The sequence below is a fragment of the Cynoglossus semilaevis genome, chromosome 17 (assembly GCF_000523025.1).
Source record: "Cynoglossus semilaevis isolate Cse_v1.0 chromosome 17, Cse_v1.0, whole genome shotgun sequence".
Lineage (NCBI taxonomy): Eukaryota > Metazoa > Chordata > Actinopteri > Pleuronectiformes > Cynoglossidae > Cynoglossus > Cynoglossus semilaevis.
The window spans coordinates 9,172,063-9,195,337 of NC_024323.1; the positions used below are offsets into that span (position 1 = coordinate 9,172,063).

At 41.3% G+C, this 23,275-nt stretch overlaps 5 protein-coding genes across 13 annotated transcripts in view; 1 reads left to right on the forward strand and 4 right to left on the reverse strand.

Annotated features, from left to right (window-relative positions):
* Nucleotides 1-5,602, reverse strand: part of tbc1d16 (TBC1 domain family, member 16) — a 44,415-nt gene extending 38,813 nt beyond the window's left edge. For 4 of the 5 annotated variants that reach the window (XR_003052516.1, XR_003052515.1, XM_017040530.2 and 1 more), the window contains exons 1-4: nt 5,465-5,602; nt 1,800-2,010; nt 1,132-1,318; nt 259-567 (exon numbers count right to left, since the gene is read on the reverse strand). Coding sequence is in view for 3 of the 5 variants with exons in the window: in XM_017040530.2 (XP_016896019.1) it covers nt 259-567; nt 1,132-1,318; nt 1,800-1,980 (677 nt within the window). In the remaining 2 variants the exon portion in view is untranslated. The remainder of the gene's footprint in view (nt 1-258; nt 568-1,131; nt 1,319-1,799; nt 2,011-5,464) is intronic. The other variant, XM_008329890.3, reaches the window with a different exon arrangement.
* On the reverse strand, nt 4,037-12,022 carry gaa (alpha glucosidase). Of its 3 annotated transcripts, XM_008329892.3 has the most exons (21): nt 11,158-12,022; nt 10,896-11,044; nt 10,506-10,671; nt 10,225-10,321; nt 10,000-10,119; nt 9,793-9,911; nt 9,504-9,635; nt 9,201-9,311; nt 8,919-9,032; nt 8,681-8,765; nt 8,480-8,597; nt 8,123-8,256; nt 7,884-8,035; nt 7,575-7,723; nt 7,263-7,404; nt 7,081-7,179; nt 6,738-6,902; nt 6,479-6,631; nt 6,334-6,342; nt 5,465-5,699; nt 4,037-5,375 (listed from the first exon to the last, which is right to left on the reverse strand). In XM_008329892.3, the coding sequence occupies exons 1-20, from the start codon at nt 11,671-11,673 to the stop codon at nt 5,694-5,696; spliced, it is 2,736 nt and encodes a 911-aa protein (XP_008328114.1). In that variant the 5' UTR covers nt 11,674-12,022; the 3' UTR covers nt 4,037-5,375; nt 5,465-5,693. The 3 variants fall into 3 exon arrangements, with proteins under 3 accessions (XP_008328114.1, XP_024920562.1, XP_008328113.1); XM_025064794.1 differs by having other exon boundaries at nt 4,037-5,343; nt 5,465-6,342; XM_008329891.3 differs by having other exon boundaries at nt 5,465-6,342.
* Nucleotides 12,023-12,339: 317 nt separating this feature from the next.
* Nucleotides 12,340-14,434, reverse strand: LOC103393062 (RNA-binding protein with serine-rich domain 1). The gene is made up of 7 exons (XM_008329885.3): nt 14,331-14,434; nt 13,829-13,975; nt 13,567-13,752; nt 13,379-13,484; nt 13,068-13,221; nt 12,837-12,978; nt 12,340-12,742 (listed from the first exon to the last, which is right to left on the reverse strand). Coding segments are annotated over exons 1-7 (843 nt in total). The 5' UTR covers nt 14,333-14,434; the 3' UTR covers nt 12,340-12,636.
* Nucleotides 14,413-17,229, forward strand: LOC103393064 (uncharacterized). 3 transcript variants are annotated; one of them, XM_008329886.3, is made up of 4 exons: nt 14,413-14,554; nt 14,910-15,595; nt 15,670-15,786; nt 15,936-17,229. In XM_008329886.3, the coding sequence occupies exons 2-4, from the start codon at nt 14,951-14,953 to the stop codon at nt 16,884-16,886; spliced, it is 1,713 nt and encodes a 570-aa protein (XP_008328108.1). In that variant the 5' UTR covers nt 14,413-14,554; nt 14,910-14,950; the 3' UTR covers nt 16,887-17,229. The 3 variants fall into 3 exon arrangements, with proteins under 3 accessions (XP_008328108.1, XP_016896022.1, XP_008328109.1); XM_017040533.2 differs by having other exon boundaries at nt 14,440-14,573; XM_008329887.3 differs by having other exon boundaries at nt 14,449-14,587.
* Nucleotides 17,230-18,090: 861 nt separating this feature from the next.
* abca3b (ATP-binding cassette, sub-family A (ABC1), member 3b) overlaps nt 18,091-23,275 on the reverse strand; it is a 20,175-nt gene continuing 14,990 nt past the window's right edge. Inside the window, 11 exon segments of the mRNA XM_025064793.1 lie at nt 18,091-20,350; nt 20,550-20,623; nt 20,778-20,974; nt 21,252-21,422; nt 21,532-21,719; nt 21,820-22,014; nt 22,093-22,227; nt 22,326-22,498; nt 22,570-22,728; nt 22,903-23,122; nt 23,224-23,275. The exon segment at nt 23,224-23,275 is cut by the window's right edge and continues 68 nt beyond it. Of these exon segments, the coding sequence (XP_024920561.1) occupies nt 20,228-20,350; nt 20,550-20,623; nt 20,778-20,974; nt 21,252-21,422; nt 21,532-21,719; nt 21,820-22,014; nt 22,093-22,227; nt 22,326-22,498; nt 22,570-22,728; nt 22,903-23,122; nt 23,224-23,275 (1,687 nt within the window). The 3' untranslated portion in view covers nt 18,091-20,227.

The following is a 23,275-nucleotide window of genomic DNA, read 5'->3' on the forward strand; positions in this document are numbered from 1 at the left end:
GATGACTTGAATTTACTGTATTCCATTGTAAATTATATTTTTACATTAATAAAATGTAGCTTACTGTAACTTCAATCTCTATGTTTTTAGTAGACAAGTGGGGTAATGCCATCACAAATACATGCATATACTGTACATGTTTTTTTCCTGCACCTCCAGGGGGTGCCACATGAGATCATCTCCTTTAGAACATACAGTTATGTCAATAATGGTGATAAAGTTGATCATTAACAAGGATCAGTTTAGGTTGTCACTGACCTGCTATCACAATCCAAGAAGACAGAACCACTGCTTTCACAGAGGGCCTCACTGACGGGGGACAAGCAGAAAGGAGAGGAGAAGGTGTCGGAGTCAGAGCCCATGGTGCTGTCTCTGCTCACTTCGTCTGACAGCTCGCAGGAGCCCTCGTCTCCCTCCTCTGAAGCTGAGGGAAGCTGCTGCTGGTACAGCGAGGCGTCAGCTACGGACTCCAGCACCAGACTCTGACTGTCTGTGGAGGTGCTGCTGGTTATATTCCTCTCTTCATCTACATCTTCCTCCTGGGCTGCTGGAGGACGGGAGTGAGCTCTGGACAGGACAGTTTGTTTTAAAAAAGTTGTCAGTGTCACTGAAACACTGAGTGTGTGTTTCAGATGTGAAAACAGGTCAGTGAACAACTTTAGAGCCTGATTTTTAACTTTTTGAACTATTTTCATATAAATATATCTGTGGCTACAAGACATTAAACCTGTTCTTGAATTCCTTGAAGAAAACTGTGATATAATAAGAAATATAAGATCATATCAAAATCCAGGAACTATTTTAAAATTGCAATATTTAAACAAGGAATATGGGCTGATTGTCTTAATGACAGCCCTTAATGATTGATGTCTTAATTCTTAACTTTTATAATCATTACTAGGGGCTGTCAAATGACCAAACGGTATCTGTGAATTACACATGACCTTGGATATTATTGACAAAAATCAACATTTCTAAGTATGACAAAACCGTGTTTTTCTGTATGTCGCTTGAACAGAAAGACAATTCCTTATTAGATATACTCAGTGTCTGTTGCTCTGCCCATGTGTTAACACTTTGACATCCCTAATAATCACAATTTAAAAATGATTAGATTTATTGAAAACAGACTTTTTAGAAAATGTCCTTCCCCACCGTCTGCCTCGTCGACGTGCATTTCTCCGGACAGGCGAGCTCTCAGGGGTGATAAAGCGCAGAGCCTCCTCGTCCTGCCTCTGGATGCGGGAATTTGGTACCCAGGTCAGTATCAGAGTGGAGCCAAGGCTTTCGTCCTTCTCCACATGTATGCACAGATAACCTGCAGGAGGCAGTGCAGAGCAGAGAGGTGATGAATGGCAATTATTTTATTCTGAGAATAATCAGGTAGCAGGTTAAAAAACAAACAACCAAAAAAACGAGGAGCAAACACAGAGGTGATGACGCGGAGAGAAACCAGAAGAGTGAGTCCTAGATTATTAGAGCACACAGACAAGGTCAACAAAAAAAATACAAACTGTGTTTGTACGACACACATCCTCTCTGTAAGTAGTTTTTTAATTTACCCAGAAATGCATTCACAACTCTGACTGGCAGGGTCTGGTTCCAAAGAACCACGAACATGGTCTTAAGAAAACACATACACTTCTTAAATTAAATAAAGATTCAAAGTTAATGTAACAATTAACAGATTTGGTTGAGAAGGAGCTGCAGAAATAAAACACAAGTAATTTATAAAAGTGTATAAACAGTGAGTAAACTGTGTTCACAGAGAAGGTAGTTTCCACATGAGTCAATCTGACCTGGGTGGTGCTCAGCCAGACCTGGCACAGGCTCTGCAGGATGCACACAAACATTATTTTTGGAGAAGATGATCTCGCCATCAAGCCCCGAGCGCAACGTTGAGCCTCCTGCCCCTGGGTTAAAGGTCAGGAGGTCCGAGGCCTTGGAGGAGGCACGCCGCAGCAGCCGACCCAGAGACATCTCCTCAGGTACGAGGACGCTGGGCCCATCCTTGGAAGAGGAGATGACAAAAAAGAACGCAGTTTTGAGGAAGAAAGGAAAGATAGATGACGATGATATTTTATAAAAAAAACATTTAAAAAAAGAGCAGAATGTGGGAATTTAAGATAAGACAGTGATTCCCAACAACTGTGTAGTGGTACATGGGTGTGTTCTGGAAAATGATCACCAAAGTGTTCTGAAAACTATTATTTATTTACTGCATATAATTTGTCCTCAATTATCAATGTCACAGTGACTCAGAACAAAATAAATACCCTTCCACTAGGTGGTGAAAGATAGCTATATAATCTAAAAAGGAGAGAGACAGATTTGTGAGTTGTGAGCAGCTATTTACCAGGAGAAAAAAAAAGAATTGAGAATAACTGTAACTGAACTGTTTACACAGACAAAAGATAAAGTACCTTTGACAATACTTGCTTTTATACAGCATTTTTTACATAAAAAAATTCTAAATTTAAGATGGACAAAGTTCAGCACACACCTGCACCTCCTCACACATTTACTTTACACATTAGGTACAGTGGATAATATACTGCCGAATGTGCACCACTCCTTTTGTAAACCACACACGTAAATACACTCGCAAAGCAAACACACTCTGCTGCGTGCGTGTGAAATTCCAAGCAGTTATCAGAAGCCAACAGGTGTCATCAACGAGCGTCTGCTTCCTTGTTTGATTAGACAAAAAAACACAGAACAAAAAAGCAAACATCTCTCCTAACCCTCCATCTTCAGATTGTTTGGAAAAGGCCTTGAAAGGATCAGAGTTTTCAGGTGAAACTTGGATCATTATTATTTTACCACATTCGCAAAAAGTGTCTCTTGGATCGACTTCACTTGTGCCACTTTGATCCACATTGGCAGAATATCCTTCTCCTCGCTACATGTGAGGAATGTTCTCTTCTCCCCTGCTCCTCCTTACAGAGGCATGTTGTTTAGCTCCCCTGATTAACCAGGCACCCACTTCCTGATGCCAGGCCCCAAGCAGGAGGAGCGGCTGGGACCAAATCCAAAGTGGCCCCAAACTGTTGACACATTCTCACACCGCTAGCTGTGAGTAGTTCAACCAGAGTTCAGTAATCTGGACAGGGTTGTGGCATCTGTGGCTGATTTTTTAAACTGAGCAGACAGGTGCTGATGTGCTGCACTGAGCCACAGACAAAGGGACTAAATTAAAGTATTGCTTTTTGTTAATATAGTTTTTCTTTAGTTTTCTAATGCACTAAGTCACCAAAACTACACACATCTGCCACAGATGGCGCTATTATTATATCATCAGGGCTGGGACGCTAAGGTGTTAATATTGATTAATTAAAACAAAAAAGAAAATACACCTGCAAAACGGATGCACACTCCAGACTGTAGGTGGCAGTAGTGCACATACAGACAGTTGATTAGTGATGGTGATGATGTAAAAAAACAAAGGTTTTAAAAAAGGTTAACACAATAGGAACTTAAATTGTCACTACAACTACTAGGTACTAAAAGATACATTTATTTACTTTGGGAGAGGAGATATGTAGCCCAAATTATATTCGAAACATGAGCAAGTTTAATTTTTTTTTATAATTCTGTGTGAGTTATCATGAGAAAATCCCAAAATTAGATAAACTAAAGATGGAGGTTTTTTTTTTTTTTTAGAGATTTCTGACTGTAAATATGAAACATTTGTTTCCTTTTTTAAAGTTGTTGCCTGAATAATAAATGTGCTGCAAACTGGTCCTCACACCTGTTTATATACAGCAACAGACTCAGGGCTGTGCTAACACCACTATCCTGTGGTTATTTTTGTCGGTGTGTGATTACAGTGTGACTCGGGTCACTTTTATACAGCCTGTTCACAGACTCCTTCAGCTGCTTACGTCTCACTTCATCATTTTATGCTGTCAACACCTGAGTGTGCTCTGACTTGGGCCTCTCCACTCTGGCCTTTTACTCTTTTATCCAAAAGAGACTAAGGCCCAGTCACGAGTTCATCTTGTAGCTCATAACACACAAAGACAATAAACAAAAGTGAAAATTGATTCTTTTATACTAATGGATTTAACGGATTTTAAAAAAGAGCACAAAACCTACATTGTAAAAATAAAGTTGCAGGTATCAAAAACAACTACAAAAACTTTCAGGGTCTTAGTTTCTCAGCCCTGGGCAACATTAATTTCGTTGTCAGCCATTATTTGAATGGATGAGTCAACACAGAACACCCACTCACTTGTAGAGTGTAAAGTATACTTTAAGTCAAAAAGAATAAAGTATATGTGCCTGGGGCAGAGTGAGAAGAAAAACGATCTAAATGGAAAAAGCCTGAAAAACAGGGTTCTCTACACAGGATCTGACTCTATTGACACAAAAGATATTGTTCTATTCTCTTTGGACTGTGATATAGGTTGGTCTAAACCTTAGAAAAACAAGAATTTATGAAAAAAGTAACTGAAGAAAACACATCATGTATTTGTTTGATTTTGGTTGAGGGAATACTGCACTATTTACGCCATTTGAAATCTGTACAGAAATACATGAATTGTAAAGTTGAAGGGTGGGGATCGGGGGGTCACTCAAACTTCCAAAAGAATACAATTCATTTAAAAACACTGCCCAAGAACTTGAATACCTAATAATTTAAAAACATCAATTTACAGCTGTTTTGTACAATATGGGTCATTATATTGTTGTAAAACCTGTACTGTGAAAAGAAGGAATTGTCTTGTTGGAAGGTGGTTCATGTTGGTTTGGACTTCTAAATATAAAATAAATAATAATGTAGGCTTATTTTACTGGCTCAAACTTTCTTGGCAACAGTTCACAAATGAAATAGTGTGACGCCTCTGTCCATGTAGAGGCAATTTTTTTAGAGTAAACAGTGTTTCTCAGCATAACACTATTAGAGCAGAAACATTATAAGATGATTATGATTATAAGGCAGTTTGGAGATTACATCAAAATTCAACACCACAATGTCAAATAAGGAAAAAAATCACCAGTTCTTAAGAGATACTTCATACCACGGTAATACCGTATTCTGTCCCATGCCTGTGTCTGACAGTCAGCATCCGCCTGACGGGAGGTGCAGAGGGGAGGATGGAAGAGGCTTTTATCACCGCAGCGTTACACTGCACACAAACACACACTCAGGCCCGACACTAACATCTACCGTGATGGTACTGGCCATGGAAGTCCTTCATTTCCTCCCTGAACATCCCCCTCATCATTTTGGTTCCGCTGCCTCTGAAAAGGGCCAACATCCTGGGCTAGGTACACTTCAGAAGTTTGTTTAACCCAGCAGCTGCTCGCTAACGAAGAGGACAGCCATGACAGATGTTTCTAGAAACACGTTAACGTTCACTTGTCACCAGCTGCAATTAATGAATAGGTGATATGAACATTTATACAAACGAACAACACGGACCAGAAAACCGGGAGCAGGCGCTTGTACAGCTCTCACCTTCAGTCCCGCAGCAGGAGCCTACAGCCCGCGTCGGACATCCATGTCACCGGTCACACGGGGACGCAGGACAACAGCACGTCTCACGTCTCCTGGCGGGGTTTAGTTTAGATGCCTGTGTGTTTTTAGCCCTGTGTCCACCTCTTCTCCCACAGTCACTACACACACGCCCGACACCGCTGCTCCACAGCATCAGCTGCACTTCCGGTCAAACTTTTCAAAGTAAAACTCACATCTAGAATTGTTAATTGTAAAATGACGACGTTAACAAATTGTACTTTAATTTTAACCACGGGTAATCCATTTCCTCAACAGACTCGCTGTAATTATTATAATCCAATTTTTTTGGATTATGATACAATACACATTTCGCGCTTTTTAGGCTACCTTCTCAGTTTTTTTCTTACTAATTTACTATTAGTTGATGCTAACATGTAGCTTAGGTATTTGGTCTTTCTTGTTTTGAAACCTTCATATAGATAAGCGTTATGTCGACTACATAAGCTTTAAGGAACAGTTTCCCTCCACAAATTGTTAGCTAATATAAATTCATGTATGGGGTAGAAATTGCATTTCTTGGTATCATGCTAATTAGGCTAATTGCATATCAATTTCATGATATTATGATTACAGTTCTGGACTAAACATTCCGTTTCTCTTAGTTGTACTGCTGAAATAAAATAAAAAAATTGTATGTATGAATTATATTGTAGATATGAGCATTGTTCGCATAAAATATTAATATACATATGGACAAAATAAATATTTTCTCATTTCCAATTCCCAGTCTATAGACAATAATGTTTAGTTATTCAGAGAATCCATTGGACTGTAAAAGCTCTTGACATGGGTAGGGTTAGGTTGCTTACTGTCAAAACCTGGAGGATGAAAAACACAGAAGACAAGATTATTTAAAATTAATGATAGAGGAAGGATAAACACATAACAGCTCTCTTAAAAAAGAGAGTTCCCTTCTGACAAGGACAGCTTCCATGTTGAGTACTTAGAACTCACCTTGGTGTCACTTCGGTACGTGAAATTCCTGACTTTAACCCTATTGGCCAAAACACAGTGTGGAGCAGAAGGCACCCCAAACACTCGTAGCCCCCCCAGCACCAGCCCATCCAGGGCCTTGTTCAGCTTCAGAGGATCACTCACAATCTGAGACTGATGTGGAACAAAAGTAAAATGTAATTTAAAAGGCTTTTGACTCTGAACTATTGTAAAATTTAAAATGCTGCACATCATCATTTTATTTCTTAATCTCCTGTACCTGTCCAGCTGCAAAAGTGACGTGACAGTAATTTCTTGTTTCGTAGGTGTCAAGACTCTCCCCATCATCCCAAAACAGATCGCCCCAGGCCTGACCGCCTGATGATAGTGCCACCATCAGGAAGAAAGGGTTTCTGCGTGAGGCTGTGGTTGTTAAGGCAGGTTCCTACACAGAAAGAACAAAACAAATGAATTAGGAAAATAATTTGTGACACACAAATACAGGTTTCACTAGTGAACCTTAACTGCAAGAGCAGACCTGTGATTTTCATCATGTTTTTTATCAAATAAACAATGGTCTTAGAAGTGAGAGTACAATTGGTGTATACCACACAGACACCCACCTGCTGAGGAATAATGTGTCCCTCTCTCACATGTACATTAATAGTGTCCAGAGGAGCAGGTAGAAGTACATACTGACCCTTACTGTAGAAGGGTTCACCCTACAGAGCAAGAAACAACAGAGTTCATGCCACATTTAAACAGCTCTGAGAGAAGTAGTGTTTAATAGGGATGAACTACTTACGTTATAAAAGTTGTACCAAGTACCTTTGGGCAGGTAAGCATTCAACTGTGCAGCCCCTTGCTCTAATACTGGGCTAATTAGAAGTGAGGTCCCCCACAAGAATTGCCGGTCTATAGTCTGACAGTCAGGGTCTGTGGGAAATCTAAGGAATGGACCAATGAGAAAAAAACACAATTTTTCAGACGATCTTTGTACAAGAATCATTTTGTCTTGTTAGAATTGTTGGAAAGCACTTGTGATTTTTGAACATGTTACAAGTCACAGTGTTACATTCTAAACCTTCAATTTGGCTGTTGTGTATGTGATACCTACACCATGAAGAGAGGCCGGGCCACAGTGTCCGCAGAGGTGTGTGCGTGATGAAAGAGGGTGTAGAGAAAGGGGAGGAGGGAGTAACGAACTTTCAACACACTACGCATGGCAGCCTGAGCCTCACGCCCAAAAACGTACGGCTCCTGAGGCTGAAGGACAAAGAAACACACACAGACAATAGTCAGATATACGGTTACTCGGAAGAACAGAGAAACAGTCACTTTCATCTTCAGTTGCACAGATAACTCAAGCATTCCAATGTACTTCCTGGAGCACACACAGTCAAAAACAAACACGTTATGGTCTCACAGCATTAGGCCTGTCATTGTGGTTCCTCATAAATGGGTAAAAGGCTCCAAGCTGCATCCATCGCACACACAGCTCTTCAGTCGTGTCGCCTCCAAAGCCACAGATGTCTGCCCCGACCAGAGGCACACCGAACAGGCCGAACTGCAGCACAGCTGGAAGCAGGCAGGTGGAAACAGTTCAGCTGAAATACCGTTTATTCAATAATCTAGAATGATTTAGTTCATTCAAAACATATAAACCAGGGATGGAGAACCGGAGCTGCTCCCAGTCACTCCTGACATCACCGGTCCACACAGCAGAGAAACGTCCGATGCCGGAGAAAGAGGAGCGGGACAGAACGAAGGGCCTCTTCCCTGTAATCTTCATCAGAGCTCTAAGATTGACATTGAAGTAAAATTTAAAAAAAAGATTTAAAACAACCCTACAACTTGGAGTATATTTGTCTTCATTTAGCTATCAATCTTTGGGGGATGGGGAGGGGGTATGTTACAATTTATCTGGTAAAACAGTAACATTGTTTTCTTGGTATGTCTTATTACTTCATAGTGTGCTGTAACCCTCTTGCATTAACTGCTACCACTTCACTTTAGTCAAACCTGTTGGTGGCAAACGCTTCTGTCAGTCCATACATATTGTGCAGGTTGTAGTGAGTTGACTGCTTCTGCTGAGCTGACATGCAGAGAGTCCCTGAGTTCAGCTGACCTCCGATTACTCCTGTTAGCATTAAAACCAGAGACTGTTAATGACCTGGGAATATTTAAATGGGAAAATGAGCACGGATCTAACTCGTAACTTACTAGGTGTATACGGTGGGTTCTCAAGACCTGTGTCAGGACAGCCCTCCACTGAGCCCTGGACAAAGCTGGATGGTTCATTCATATCCTGTGTTGAGCAACGAAGTAGATAAAAAAAATAGTCACTGAGTGACATTTTTGTTTTATAATGGTCTTCACTGCAATTCTTTAGCTATATAAACTACATTTGTGTTGTATTATTACTGTGCTTTATACAAGCTGTATTTTCGTACACACTCACAATCCACAGTCCATCCACCGGCACTTTGGAATAAAAATTCCTGATGCAGTCTTCCCACCACTGTATAGCCTCTGGGTTGGTGAAATCAGGGAAGGCTGTTGGTCCAGGCCAAACCTGCAAAGGTGTAATGAGTGACACTGACAGGTGAATAGTTAAACAAACAAAAACACAACAAATATCACATTTTTTAAGCAAATATACAGAACAAAAATATTTAAAAATGGTTGTTCTATAAGATCATGTTCTGGTAAATATTGGTAACAGTACAAGACAAACACCAACCTTCCCAATCAGAATGTCTCCAGTTACATTTTTAATAAAGACGTCTCGTTTGAGGCCATCATCAAAAGGAGGGTAAGTACCAGGACGACTGGTGCTGCTGATCCCAGGGTCCTAGGATAGAAACCAGGGACAAAAGGGATCACGGCATCTGCTGCCACCTACTGGAGATATATTATACTAAACGTTGATTACAACTCTTCATTATCAGAAGAGTTGTATCATTCATTCCTGGATTTAAGCAGGAACATTTACTCGACAGTTAAATCTGTGTTATAAGTTTGGAGGTTAAATCAAATGTCACACCAGAATCAGGATGTACTTCAGGCCTCTTTGATGGAACTCTTCCACCATCTCCGGGAGGTCACCAAATCGCTGGGGGTCAAAGGTGAAAATCCTGCGCTTGTCTGCATAATCCAGGTCGTTCCACTGTACATCCTGATAAAAAAATACATTCCTTGTTTAATTTAAAGAAAGTTAAGGGGAGAAAAGAGCATATTTCATTTAAAAATAACGGTATCCCCTTTCTAAATTTGAACTGTGAACATAACCAAATATATTCCCATAAAGAAAACACAACACTGGTGTCCTCTACCAAGGGAAAGCCTGCATCGTGCATGCGCTGCGCTACATAGCGGGTTGTGTTGGTGGTCGTGTAACCCCAGCGACACAGGTGGAATCCTAGTGACCAATAAGGTGGCATCATGGGAAAACCTTAGGAAAGATATTCATCACTTTGGTTTAATCACAACTACATTTGAAATGTTATATCCAAAGTCAAGTTTAATAACCTCTTCCATACCAATGACCTGAAGGTACTGTTGTACAACACTCTGGGGGTCGGCACCTAGAATGATATACAGGTCCAGAATTCCTCCAGTGGAGACCCAGGTGAGAGCAGGGGTCGGCTGAAGTACCACCTCTACAGATACAGTAAAAATATTCAGCAAAAGTTAATAAATGTTAAATTAAAAAAAGAAATCATACAATGAGTCATAGGGTCAAAGAAAATCCAAAAGTTCTGGACCAATTGCATTGCTGTTGAGCAGGAAAACTCCATGTGCTGACCCGTCTCCTTCCTGAACTAAGTAGAATGGATGGGAGCCGTAGAGGTTAGCATCAGCCTGCAGAGAAATACAGAGTCAGAATTTACTACTTAAGTGACAACAGACAATCATTAAATCTATTTCCAAATCTGAAATTCCTATTTTAAATACAGACAATCATTAAATCTATTTCCAAAACTGAAATACCTATTACAAATTTTTTGTCTAGTTTTTTATGCATGTTTCCCTGTACCAGACTCACATGAGGTGCCATGTCTCTGTTCCACAAAGTAAGTGAAGTCCAGTTAAGGTCCAAGAGCAGGGAGGTGTAGTGTTCCCCAAGGCCAGACACCAGAGTAGAGGCCAGAGTGGTGGACAGCTGCAGGTACTGATCAGCAAACAGCAGAGGAGCCACAGTGGTGTTCACGCTGCACAGTGAGGACAAAATACATACAAACCATTAGCTAAGATTGTATACTGTGTTCCTACATCGAAAAACATGAACATGGTAGCACCAGTACCATTTATATCACAACTAGGGCAAATCAGTGTGAGTAAATATCTTTCACATGTTTCTGGTATATGTAAATATTGTAGGTAAATAACACACATTATGAAAAGTAACGTGAAACAAGTCTTTTATTTGACTTACATCACATTTCCGTTGGATTTGCGTCGCACTATGAAACCAAATGGATCAGACTTAAACTCAGTGATGTAGAGGACGTCCTTCTTATCTCTGCTCTGAGTAACATCATCAGGGAGTTCGACCTCATATCGCTGCACAGAAGGGTCTTTCAGCTGCAGAATGAATGCATGTCAGTTCGGTTCAGCCCATTACATCGTAATGAATGTCTTCATGTACTATAATCCCCTTTTTTATCACAAGAAAAAAAGTGGCATTAGATACTCACAGTGAGGTGCAACACACCAGCGGTCCTCTCTTCAATTTCTAGTCTAAGAGTAGAAATGTCTCTGGGGAGATAGAACGGCTTGGAGCGGGTCAGGACTGCAGCCCGACCTCGCTCTGTAGGAGTGAGTGGCCCCATTTTGTACCCAGGATAAAAAGTGGGATAGAAGCACCACGGTGGTCCGGCAGAGTTGGACAGAGGATCATAACAGCAACCTCTATCCTCACACTGGCTTTGGCCAAGAACTCTATCTCTGCCACAGTCAAATCGATATTCTGGCTCCAAGCTGCATTTCTGATGTCTGTAAATGTTACTGTCTTTGGAATTCACTGGATTATTTTCTCTGATATCAATTAGATTTTGTCCAGAAAGCCTTTCATAGATGAAGACGGGATTGTTCTTGGTATAGTTCGACCTGACCAGAGTGAAATGTTGGTCTAATAAGTGAATGATGTAAAAAGAGATTAAAAAAGAAAGTATGATGACAACTGATGCTGAGTAGTTTGACCTGTGTCCCATCCTGCTTTTAACACATATGTATTTAGGCCATCTGGACTTTGGAGTACGGTTTTATTTGTATTTAATTTAATTAAAACTCTTACTTCTTTTCTCCCGGCTCAGTTGCATTGGCTAAATAGCTAATGTAGCAGTTAGCTGTCGTTCAGCTACAACACTTAAAGCGGACTTTGTTTTCCTCTCTTGTTGAAATTATTCACCTGCGAATTATAGCGGGTATGTTTTGTGTAAAGTCTGCAAATTCATAGTTCAAAAACCTCCAGTAAGTTTGATGAAATTGCTGGAACGTTTTGAAATTCAAAAAGAAGGAATATACAAGGAAAGTGAACCTACGGAAAGCCCATTAGGACAAACGTCGAATTTCTTTTGCACTAACGATAACAAACTTTCAATTATTCCTTTAGTCCGAAAATATATTTAAATACTATACTGTCTTAATTTTTCATATTTTCAAATCAGTTCCAACAAAACGCTAGTTCTAAAGTTCTAAAAATCCATACCCAGAAATAAATTTAAATTGTCACATCGAGAAAGCTAATAAAAATATTTTTACATGGTCGAAATGCTAATTTTATTCACTCAATTTTAACATAAATAATTCACTGATTTATTTAAACGTTTCAGTGAAATTTGGTTGGCTGTCTGTTGCAACTGTTGACTGTCAATACACAGAGTTTTCCACACCTTTTATTGGTCAAAAAGTCAGTACATGGTTAAAAATAAGACACTTTAAAGAAATCAAACTGTAATTAACACCAAGCAAAGCTAAATTGATACCAAAAAATATGGAGAGAAACATAAAAATAAAAAATACACATCCTACATCAAGCACAAAAACTTATGTTGGACACAAATCAAGATTTTAAATTCACACCAGGGGTCTTCTAGACATCTGTCGAAGCAGTAAGTCCAGGTGACCTGGTGTTGGAACATCTGAGTGATCACTTTTTATCTTTTCTGCTCAATTTATCTAGAGGAGTTAGAGCTGGAACGAGAACGATGACGCCTGCGACCAGGAGATCTGGAACGAGAGCGTCGACGAACTGGGGACCGTCTTCTGGGGGAGCGAGACCTTTGATGACACAGTGGACATTCATGTTTAAAAAACAAATGGGGTCAGCACAAAAAATAAGGAAAAAGAATATATCAGTGTTTGGTGAATTTACCTTCTTCTCATGCGTGGGGGACTTCGTCGCCACATCGGTGGAGGTGGGGGCATTCTACGTGGGGGAGACAGCCTGCGAGGCAGAGGACGGACTCGCTGAGTCAGCACGGCAGATGCGGAGATTTCCTGTCCATCAATTTGACCTATGAATGACACGAAGGTCGTAGATGTTACATGACACACAGTGCAGAGTAATCATTTGAGGCAGAGCTACAGAAACAGACTGGCTCACCCCCATCCATGTGTTTGAGGGCTTTCTCCGCCTCTTCCGGAGTTTCAAACTCCACGTAAGCGTAGCCTCGGGTCATGTGTGGGTACATCCTGTCAACTGGCATGTCAACCATTTTTATTTTCCCATACGTTGAAAAGATCTCTTGTATGTGGTCCTGTGAAAAACACGTTTCACGATCTCTTGTATGTGGTCCTGTGAAAAAAACAATGTTTCATCAAAATTAGCAAAATAAAATGTTAAATGGTTCAGTATCTTTTCAGACCAGAATAATTAGACTGAACTGGGGTGAGGCCATCATTTGTTTTTATTACCTTGGTCACATTTCTAGTGAGCCGTCCCACATGAACCTTGGTTGGTTTAGGGCTTGCACTTCTTTTTCTTCGTTCCTTATCATCTCCCTTCTTCTCAGTTTTGGAACTGCATATTTTCAAACAAATATCAAATTAATAAAGCACCCTGTGACTTCTGCAATAATACTGTCTGGTATTAAGGGACTTACTTTGAGGGTGAACGACGCCTGTTGGTATGGCGTCTGCGGCCGGGACTCGGAGAACCTGAGGAGCTTGAGGATGAGGAGGAGCGAGAGCTTGAGGAACCAGATCGACTAGAACCAGAGGAGCTAGACCCACTTGAGGAGCCTGAGCTAGAGCCAGAACTGCTGCTTGAAGTAGAACTCGAGCGAGATCTGTCGAAAATGAAAACATATTTAAGCAAAGTGAATCACTAAAATAATTCATATCAAAGAGGATCATATGACAAACCTGCTGCTGCTACTACCAGAGGATCCACCACGACGTTTCCTCACTTTATTTCTTCCCCTCTCCTTATCTCCATCTTTAGTTCCACTCTTTTCTTTGGTTCTGTCCTTTTGTTTTTCCTCCTCCTTTCGCTTTGTGGGTGAGGGTGCCCTAAATTCAGCAAGGTGACGTCATTATAAAGTGTAATGTTTATTAAGTAAAATGTAATAACAATATCTTAGAGTAGACTTAGAATAAACGTTAATGATTTATATTTAAGTTATAATTAAACATAATAGTAAATGTTAGGATCACTTCTCGAATTAAATCGTGGAAATGTTTTAAGTCATTGACTTCCATTCAAAACAAGAAACAAGGAGCAGGAAACTACCGCGATTTTGAAAATTACCCTGTGTCTAAATGAAGTGTGATGATGCACACTAGCACAAACCACTCTTTATTGTATAAATAAAATAAAACTAGACAGCTATAGCAGGTACCACAACAAATTAAAAAACATACGTACATTTCTCTTGAACAAGGTGGACGCGCTTGCTAATTCCGCTCGCTGCAGAAAGATCGTCGCTCTGTGTTGACGTCAGAGCGGAAGTGACCTATCTGTCTCAGGATATTCCTTTACGTTGACGTTGAGAGAGTTAAATATTTACGTTAGCTTGCTTTTTTTTGCAAATTAGCTGCACGGGAAAATGCATCAACGTTTTAAGGGAGCTAAATTAACTACAGTACCCGGTATTGCTTCTTGACCTGTGTACGCTTTATTTTGTAAGGATCCTAGTGTTAGCCGTAGCTGTTAGCCCCTTGACTAATATTTGTTATGTATGATAGGAAACAGTCTTTAAACGTACCAAATGTTTTCGAAAGATTATTGTTCTCTTAGACACATGATTAGTGCTAAAGTTAGAATTAAAATGTACTATTCTCAAAGAAGTCAATACTTTCAATTCAATGTTTTTTATCTTATTTAATCAGAAAATGTAATAGTATAATAAAATATTAATTATAAAAAATAACATTATTTATTTAGATCAACTTTTTGATCATTGTGAATTTATCATTAATCTTCTCTTCCTGCAATCTTCTGTAGCCTAACAGAAAAATCACAGAGCTGCTCTGCTTGGAGGGAACATGGGTCGACTGGATGATGCTGCCAAACGGAAAGTGGTGGAATTGCGCAAAACAGGTCTGAGTTTCAGAAAGATTAAAGCTGTGCTGGAGCTGGACAACATTGAGGTTTCTGCCCAGGCCATTTACCTGTACTTGAGAGAGCTTCAAGGAGGCCCAACAGGGAGGGTGAGACCAGTGGCGGCTAGAGGTAGCACAACAATAGCACAGCTACAGGGTGGAGCTGGACAAATACAAGTGAACTGGAATAATGTCCGTCACAAAAACCTCTTCCATGAAAAAGCTCATCACTTTGGCCTTACAGCTTCATTAGAAGTTACCAAACAGCCTTCCTTAAACCCAGAGACCTGTACGAAGCCGCCTGGGAATGAAGAGGTCAGTAGGGGCAGCAGGACGGAACAGCAGCACGAGGGAGACAAGGAGGAAAATTCTATTCAGATTGTTAGCGTCACATCTCTTGCACAAAACAACCCCAGTCAAAACGCCCCCCAGTCTTCTGTTGGTGAGGCTGAGTCGTGCACTGGGACTTCCACTTCAACATCCTCTGAAGCATTCATGAGAAGAAAAGTCACAGCTTCCCCAGCGACTAATTCAATATGGGCAGCACGGAAGAGGCTTTTGGATAAAGCTCTGTCGCACAGAATGAAGGTATTCAACTGTGTTATACGTATTTTGTGTCACAAAGCTGTGTCTTTTGTCTCAACCTTATCTCCTTTTTTTAGCACTCAATTACTAAAGGGGCATCGTGGTTGAGAAAAGATCACTTTAGTGTCCAAGATTCTAGTGTGAGGAATGCAGTGCCTCAGAGGACTGATACATATGACCTGACCACTGAAAAGGTGAGAAAGGAGAAACATTTTTTGATTAAAAACTGCATGTCCATAAACGCCAATTCAATCAAAATTCTGCTTTATCAGGCTTGTGTGGACAAGTGATTAAAATGTTTTCTTCTTTTCACCTTCCTGTTTACAACTTCAATGTTGTCAAGACTGTCATGGAGAATCAACGTGGAGAGGGAACAGCTCCCAAACGTTTTCTCACACAGAGACCAGGTCTGGTTCTCCGTTCTCCCTACACTCCTCCTCGGGTTGGCGTTCGTCTTTCTAATCGGCCACCAGTACCTTCACCACCTGCAGCACCAGCAGGTGCTATCGCTCGCTTACAGACTGTTGGATGCCAAGGTGCTACACATAGTGAGAAGAACCAAGGCCCTCCACAGACAGGCCAGGACATGGTAGTAAGAGGAGGGCTGCAGGATCAGATTCAGACACTGGGTTCTGAGGTACGTAGCTTGGCCCTGGCAGTGAAGATGCTTGTGGAGCAGCAGCATCGCCTGGAGAGGGAGCAGGCAGAGCAGACACACCTTCAGAAGCAGATTCTCAGCACTCTGCAGGGGCTGTCCACCAAAGTGGGGCAGAGCAGCAGTTCTCAGACGGAGCACAACAAAACCCTATCACCCTCTGCTTTGCCAACAACTTCAACATCCACCACCTTCAACCAAGGCGACTTCAACTTTAGTCAAGGCACCTACACAGCGTGCAGCCAAACCGAGGCAGGTTACAACTCTGTGGACAGTTTACAAAGTGTCGAAGCGTTCAAACTTCCCAGACAGAGCCCTTTGAGCATGAATGGATTTTCACCATGTAGCAAATCGAAGACCTTTCCTCTCACTCACACTCAACCTCAAAGCCAAGCTTACGTAGCTGCGTACGGAGAACAAACACTGATGCACTCCTGCGTGCAGTCGTACGTCCCCTCGTATGACCAGTCACACCCTCAGAGTTTCAGAATGTCCGAGGACAAGACGGCAGATTACCAAAGCAGCTGTTCAGCCACACAGACACTTCAAGACTGTAGTGGCTCCATGCAGGTGGGGTTGACATTTAACCACACAGGAGGGCAGCAGCTAACCAACGCCATTAAAGCAGAAGGACCATGAAGCTGTTGACCATAAACACAAATGTAGCTTTTGCATTTAATTTTAACTATTCATTATTTATTTTGCAATAGAAGTAAAGGATTAACGTGATTTGTGATGATCATTTTGTTACAGCAATGGCAAAAAAAATGAAAAGAAAAAAATACCAAATACACTTTTGTGAAAAACATTTTTTAAGCAACTACTTTTTGACATTTCAACTTTGTGAAAGATAACACTACCACTTAAACTAGTATGAATGAGCATGTCTGTCTGACAACACCGTGAGTGCTCTGATTCAATAAAGAAACGTCAATTCCTTGTGGTATTTTTGTGATCAAAAAAGTATTAAACCAATGTACAATATCTGAAGGACATCTCTTCTAGTAATTGAGTCTCATTGATTGTTCCTTACCTTGAACTTCAGGATACTTGGCCATGAGCAGTAAACCAAAGCTTAGAGTGGAAGTGGTGCTGTCGGTGCCAGCAGTGAACATGTTGACAACTGACAGCTGGAGATTATCTCTGGTAATGATTTGTTTGCCTAGATGCCTTTTATTTGATGAAGAAGTCATTTACTCTGTGGAATTTGATAAAGCAGCTTTCTACACTCATGGAGACATCTTTTACCTCATGCTTAGTTTTGCAAACCACAAAGGAATCCACAAAACCTTGGCACAGGTGTGGGTTCAGGCTCTCCTGTAAATGTTTAAAATAGATACGTCAGTCACAACCACTTCCTTTTGCAAACAGCATTGTTTTAATTTAAAAAGAAAAGCGACACATACACACACACACACACAGACATACACACACATTAGACAAGCGGTGTCATTGTACACAAATACAGTAAAGTAAATTCCCCTTGTATATATATGATACACTGTTGGTTTCTCAGCAGAACTCAGTTCCTCAGTGTCAGAAGTGCAAACCTGTCCATTTATCTCTAGTTACATACAGTTTACGACATCGCAGTTGACGTGAGTCGAGCGTTATGACATGAACTGTGCAGATACACCAACAAAGTTAAAACAAATATAAGAAATTAAAAGCGAACAAGCCACATATCCAAGTCTTTCTGGAATGTCAGTCTACATTTTCACTACACACACCAGTTCATGGGAGAAAGTGCTGAAGTCATTTCTTAGTAGTAATAACATTGATTACTGTGTCTGCTTTTCTGTGAGACGGCAAATACATTCATCATCTGACTGATTTGATTTTCAAAGAAAACAGGATTTGATTTGTTTGTTTTCATCAGATAATATCATGGATCCTTAAAGCAAATAACAAGTAGCAATTAATACAGTATTTCACTTCATTGTTCTGTGACAATTATATTGTTATAATCCTACATATAGTGCACGCATCTTTGACATAGTTTTTTAAAAGTACAGGCTTTCGGGGTTGTGTTATTGGTGCACATTCTAAACAAAAGTGAAGAAAATAAAGCACTGTACCCATAATCCTTTTCCAGGTAAGGCATCAACAGTGTGAAGAGAACCTGGTTCACAACCTTAACTGTACAACACACAGATCCCAAAGCAGCAGCCCTTCAATAAATCGAACACAGCATTAACGCATGTCCACTTCACGATAACAATCGTATTCATATATACTTTTTTTTGGATAGAAAATGAATTCAGGGGGGAAAAAAAGATCACACTTATACAAATACACTCATATATGTGACTGTAACATATGCATAGCAGCAAGAAAACATGAGATTAGATTAAGACCTTAAAGTCTTGTACAGTTTGAAGTCGAGTAGTTTTTTTTTTTACTGCTGGAGCACCAAAAGAATCTCCTGCCATTTGGTTCACACAGACTGTGAAGGCTGGATTAAAACTGTGTGGATCATTATTGTTTTTGGCAGCACAATAACCATCATCGGTTCATATTGGATGCATACTTTACAGACTGGAGCCACAGACATGGACATATGGGCTGCTCCACTGGCTAGGAAATAACCTGGATATAAATAGAAATCTATGGAGAATCAGGCTACTCCTTATCTACCGGTAACTTATTACATCATGATTAGCCAATCAGCTGCTGCCAACACAACATGATCTCAAATTTGCTATTTAAATGGCATTTAGAGTGGACACTGCCTGTGATTGACAGCAGCACTGTGATGACCAAGACTGGACGCAGGCAAAGTCGGTTTGTGATTCATTCACAACTCAGTGTCTATTTATATGTTGCTTCACCAGGCTTTGATTTGATCATTTCTTTTCCTTTAAATTGGGTTATAAGATTAACGCTGAATTTAGGCTGAATCACATAATCATATAAAAAAAAAAAAGAAGTAGCCTAAAGTCGCTTGTCCACCGGAGGTGTCAGTGATCCAGTTGGTAAAAGTCTTAAAAGGTCAATTGCAGCACTTTACCTTCCTCAGCTAATCATTACTTGTGGTGATGCTTCACACGTTGGGCTACTTGGTCGAGTTTGAGGTTTAGACTCCCGTATATGAGTCAGACTGCTAAAGTGGATACTGAGGATTCATCCTCAGCAGAGAAGACTGCCTCCCAGAGTTCATTTACATCATCATCATCATCATCATCATCATCATCATCATCATCATCATGCTCTCAGTACATTTTTTTTTGCATGCATTAATTAATGACATATAAAATCCTTTAGTTCAAACTTTAAAAGTCCTGCTCTGGTCTGGACGGTTAGGTAATTTTAGTACCAGAGAGCAGCTGCATTATTTACATCTGAAAATAACATTCTGTGACGAACATTTTTAAAAACAAACAAACCCTCATTAGGTCTATAAGGCGCCGAGGTGTGCAAAGATTTCATCAACAAAAAAAAAAAAAAAATAGAGCACGTCACACGCTGGTGGACGGCCGATCACCGAAACCAAACATCATGTCATCGGAAACTGAATCAACTCATAACAATTATAAATAAAAAACTGTACACACGTAGAATTTAAGTGGCGGCTCGGAGGAGTGGTCACGTCTGATGAACACAGTCGTTGTTGTCGTCGTCTGTGACATCATTGAAGAGGTGCGGTGATGAACAACATCGCCTACATGTTGCTATCCAAGAGTTCCTCATCAACAGACAAATCAACAGGATTCAGAGCACTGAGGTGGAGGTGTGACTTTAGCCAAGCGTCTGTGTGTGTGTATGTGTGTGTGTGTGTGTTGTGTTGTGTTCATTGTTGGTCCTGGATAGAAATAGGCCACAGAGAAATCACCAGGTGCTCCATCCTGTTTAAATAAGTGCAGTGTAACATTAACAGGTCCATGTCCGCAGGTCTCTTTCACTCTCACACACACTCACTCACACACACACACACACACAGTAAAAAATGGATGTTTGAATGGACAGACTTCTGGCTCCACCTATTTTCTCCCACAGTGCTGGAACTGGGCGAAGCTGAGGAACACCTGCTCCAGCGATATCTGACTCACACAGTAGTCTTCAATGTGGTATTTCTCCTTGGCTGCTTCCAGAGTACCAAACACCTGTGTTGAAGTGGAGAACATGGAGGATTTTGAGTTCCAAACGCTACATTAAACCATAAATCTCTTTTAAACAAAATAGAAGCTGGATATTTTGTCCAGTAGAGGGCAATCACGCAACAGCACTGGCTTAGGCCTTCTTTTTTTTTTGTTTTTGTTTTTTGTTTTGTTTGTTTAAATACAGACAGCTCAGTTGCATTACCTGGGCCCAGGTCAGCGTTTTGTCGGTCAGGTGATAGTGAACCATCCCCTGGTGTTCGTCCTTCAGTTGACTTCCTATGGTGAGAGCAAATGTTGTCTGTTTAAATCAGCTCTAAAATTGTAAAATTGCCTTTCCTTTTGAAGGCAGACGTTTCACCCACTGTGACTTAACCTTCAAATGTTGATTCCTACATAAGTGAATGTGTGGAGCAGTGTCTCTGTCTCTGACCTGGAAACGTGCTCTCAATGAAGTCTTTGAACAGCTGCAGGTCACTGTCCTCCAGCTCCATCTCCACGTGTACCTTGGCCAGCAGTGTGTAGCCGCTGCCAAACTTGCTCTTCAGGTGCTGTGGACTCCCCAGACATTTGATCTGACCACTGACCATCACTGCCAGCCTTGTACAGAGAGCCTCACACTCCTCCATACTGGTGAACAAACATTGTTTACATGTTTAATGTTTTTGAAGCCTTTGAAAATGTTTTAAAAGAACAAAAGCATAAGAGAAATAAATTAATATATACAACAGAAAATTGTTGAAAGTTGATTAGTAGTTAGTAAATTACATTTAACTCTTAGTAAAAGCTGTTCATCCAAAAGTGTTCACCAAAAAATAATAAAAGAAATTAGCTTAAGAATTAAGCCAAATAGCATTCTAGCAAGATGTTTTATTTCTGTTTTAATTCTGTTCACTGCTCTGATCACCTGTGAGAGGTGATGATTATGGCCTTTCCAGACTCCCGTGTACGTGTTACAGAATCCCACAGCAGCCTGCGGGCCACAGGGTCCATCCCAGTGGAGGGCTCATCCAGGAAGATGACCGGAGGTCCACCAATCAGAGCCATGCCTGCACTCAGCTTCCGTTTGTTACCGCCACTGCATGATCATAAAAAAGATTTTTGGTTGGACAGAATAGAGGATGGTCCAGTGTTATGGGTGCTGTGTGGCCCCAGTCATGGTACAGCATCTCTCCATCATCACTGACCTGTAGCTGCGGACCAGTTTGTCAGCATGAGGCTCCAGCAGCAGGGACCTGAGGACGTTCTCCACACAGCCCACAACATACTTCTCTGGTATCCCTCTGAGCCTGGCGTACATACACAGAGTCTCCCTCCCTGTCATGTGATCCAGCACAGCATCAAACTGGGGACAGTAACCGATACGCTGCTGCACCTGCAGAGCAGAGATAAAGGTTTGTTTTCAGATGAGCAGGACACTGAGGATAGGCGTCTTAAACAGAGTAGACTTTTGAAACCGTTCATCTGCTTTGTACCTTCTTAATGTCCCTCAAGATGCTGTATCCATCGATAAAGGCGTCCCCGGAGGTAACGCTCTCATCACCCGTCAGCATCTTAAAGGTCGTGGTCTTTCCAGCTCCGTTGAAGCCCAGGAGTCCAAAACATTCACCTTTGCCTACAGCCAGAGACAGCCTGTCCACAGCCAGGAGATCTGTCCCGCTGCTGTACACCTGAGGAGAAAAGAGACAGCTTCAGTGTCCTGGTAGGATTAAGATCCATCCTGTGTGTGTCCACACGGCCTTACACACCTTACTGAGCTCCGTCACTATGAGGGGGCTGCCGACCATAGATTCCACGATTGGCTGACACTCCAGTACCCTCTTCCTCTCCTCGGCCACATCTCTGTCTTCTGGATGCAGCGCTGCGTCCTCTATTAAAGGTAACTAGAACACACAGTCGTGTGTGCATCAATGAGTAACTTCATAGGCAAAATAATTCCAACAGGATCATTTGTCATCGTTCACTGATTGGTCTGCTGTACCTGTTTCCTTCTTCTGCCCAGAGACCTGAGAAATGCTGAGAGAGTGCGGACACACTGCAGCTCGATGACAAACAACAGGATGATGAAAACCACTCCCTGAATAGAGAAGGCCACCAGGAAGCGTCCCACTCCAGGCTCCGACATGGAGAAGTAGTTTGGCTGGTAGGTGATGTCTGAGAGCAGAGGCTTCAGCTGTCAATCAAGCTCTAAAACTTTACTCTAATTACCTTTATACCGTACTTACTGAGAACTTTGCAGAGAGCCTGGCTGAAAGGACTGGAGGTACAAAACGTGATGAATTCATAATTCTGGTAAAACTGACTGAAGGACATTCCGAGGCAGTAGTTTGGGAAGATGAGGAAGACCTTATCAAGTAACTTGGACAGGTTCTGCAGGTTCAACTCTGGAGAAGGGAGTAGCATTTCAGTCAACAAGAGCAAAAGACATTCTTTACTACTTGTGCTTTAGCCTTTACTTGAAAAAAAAAGCCTGATACACGTAATTATGAATCAGCTTCTCCACATGTTTGTACTGTCACCACCACCACTGACTACTTGAAGCCGATGTTTCCACTGACCTGGGATGGTCATGATGCTGACAGCCAGGAAGGTGGCTGTGCCAGAGATCATGTTGAAGATGGTGAGTCGAGTGTAAGCCGTAGCAGCGGTGGAGAAGAAGAAGCTGAGAAGGTACATCAGAGGCACAATGGCCCAGCCATAGAGCAGCAGTAACAGCAACACATCCACCAGGTGGTTGTGCTCAACGAAAGCCTCGACTCCAAACGCCCGGAATACAACCTACAACCAACCACACGCATGGGTAAAAGCTGATGAGCAAACATATACTTCCACACAGTACCAGTCTGAGGTGTTTATTTATCAGTGGTAGAAAAACCCACCAGCATCAGGAGACAAGGTAACAGGAAGTTGACCAGGTCCCACAGCAGGGCT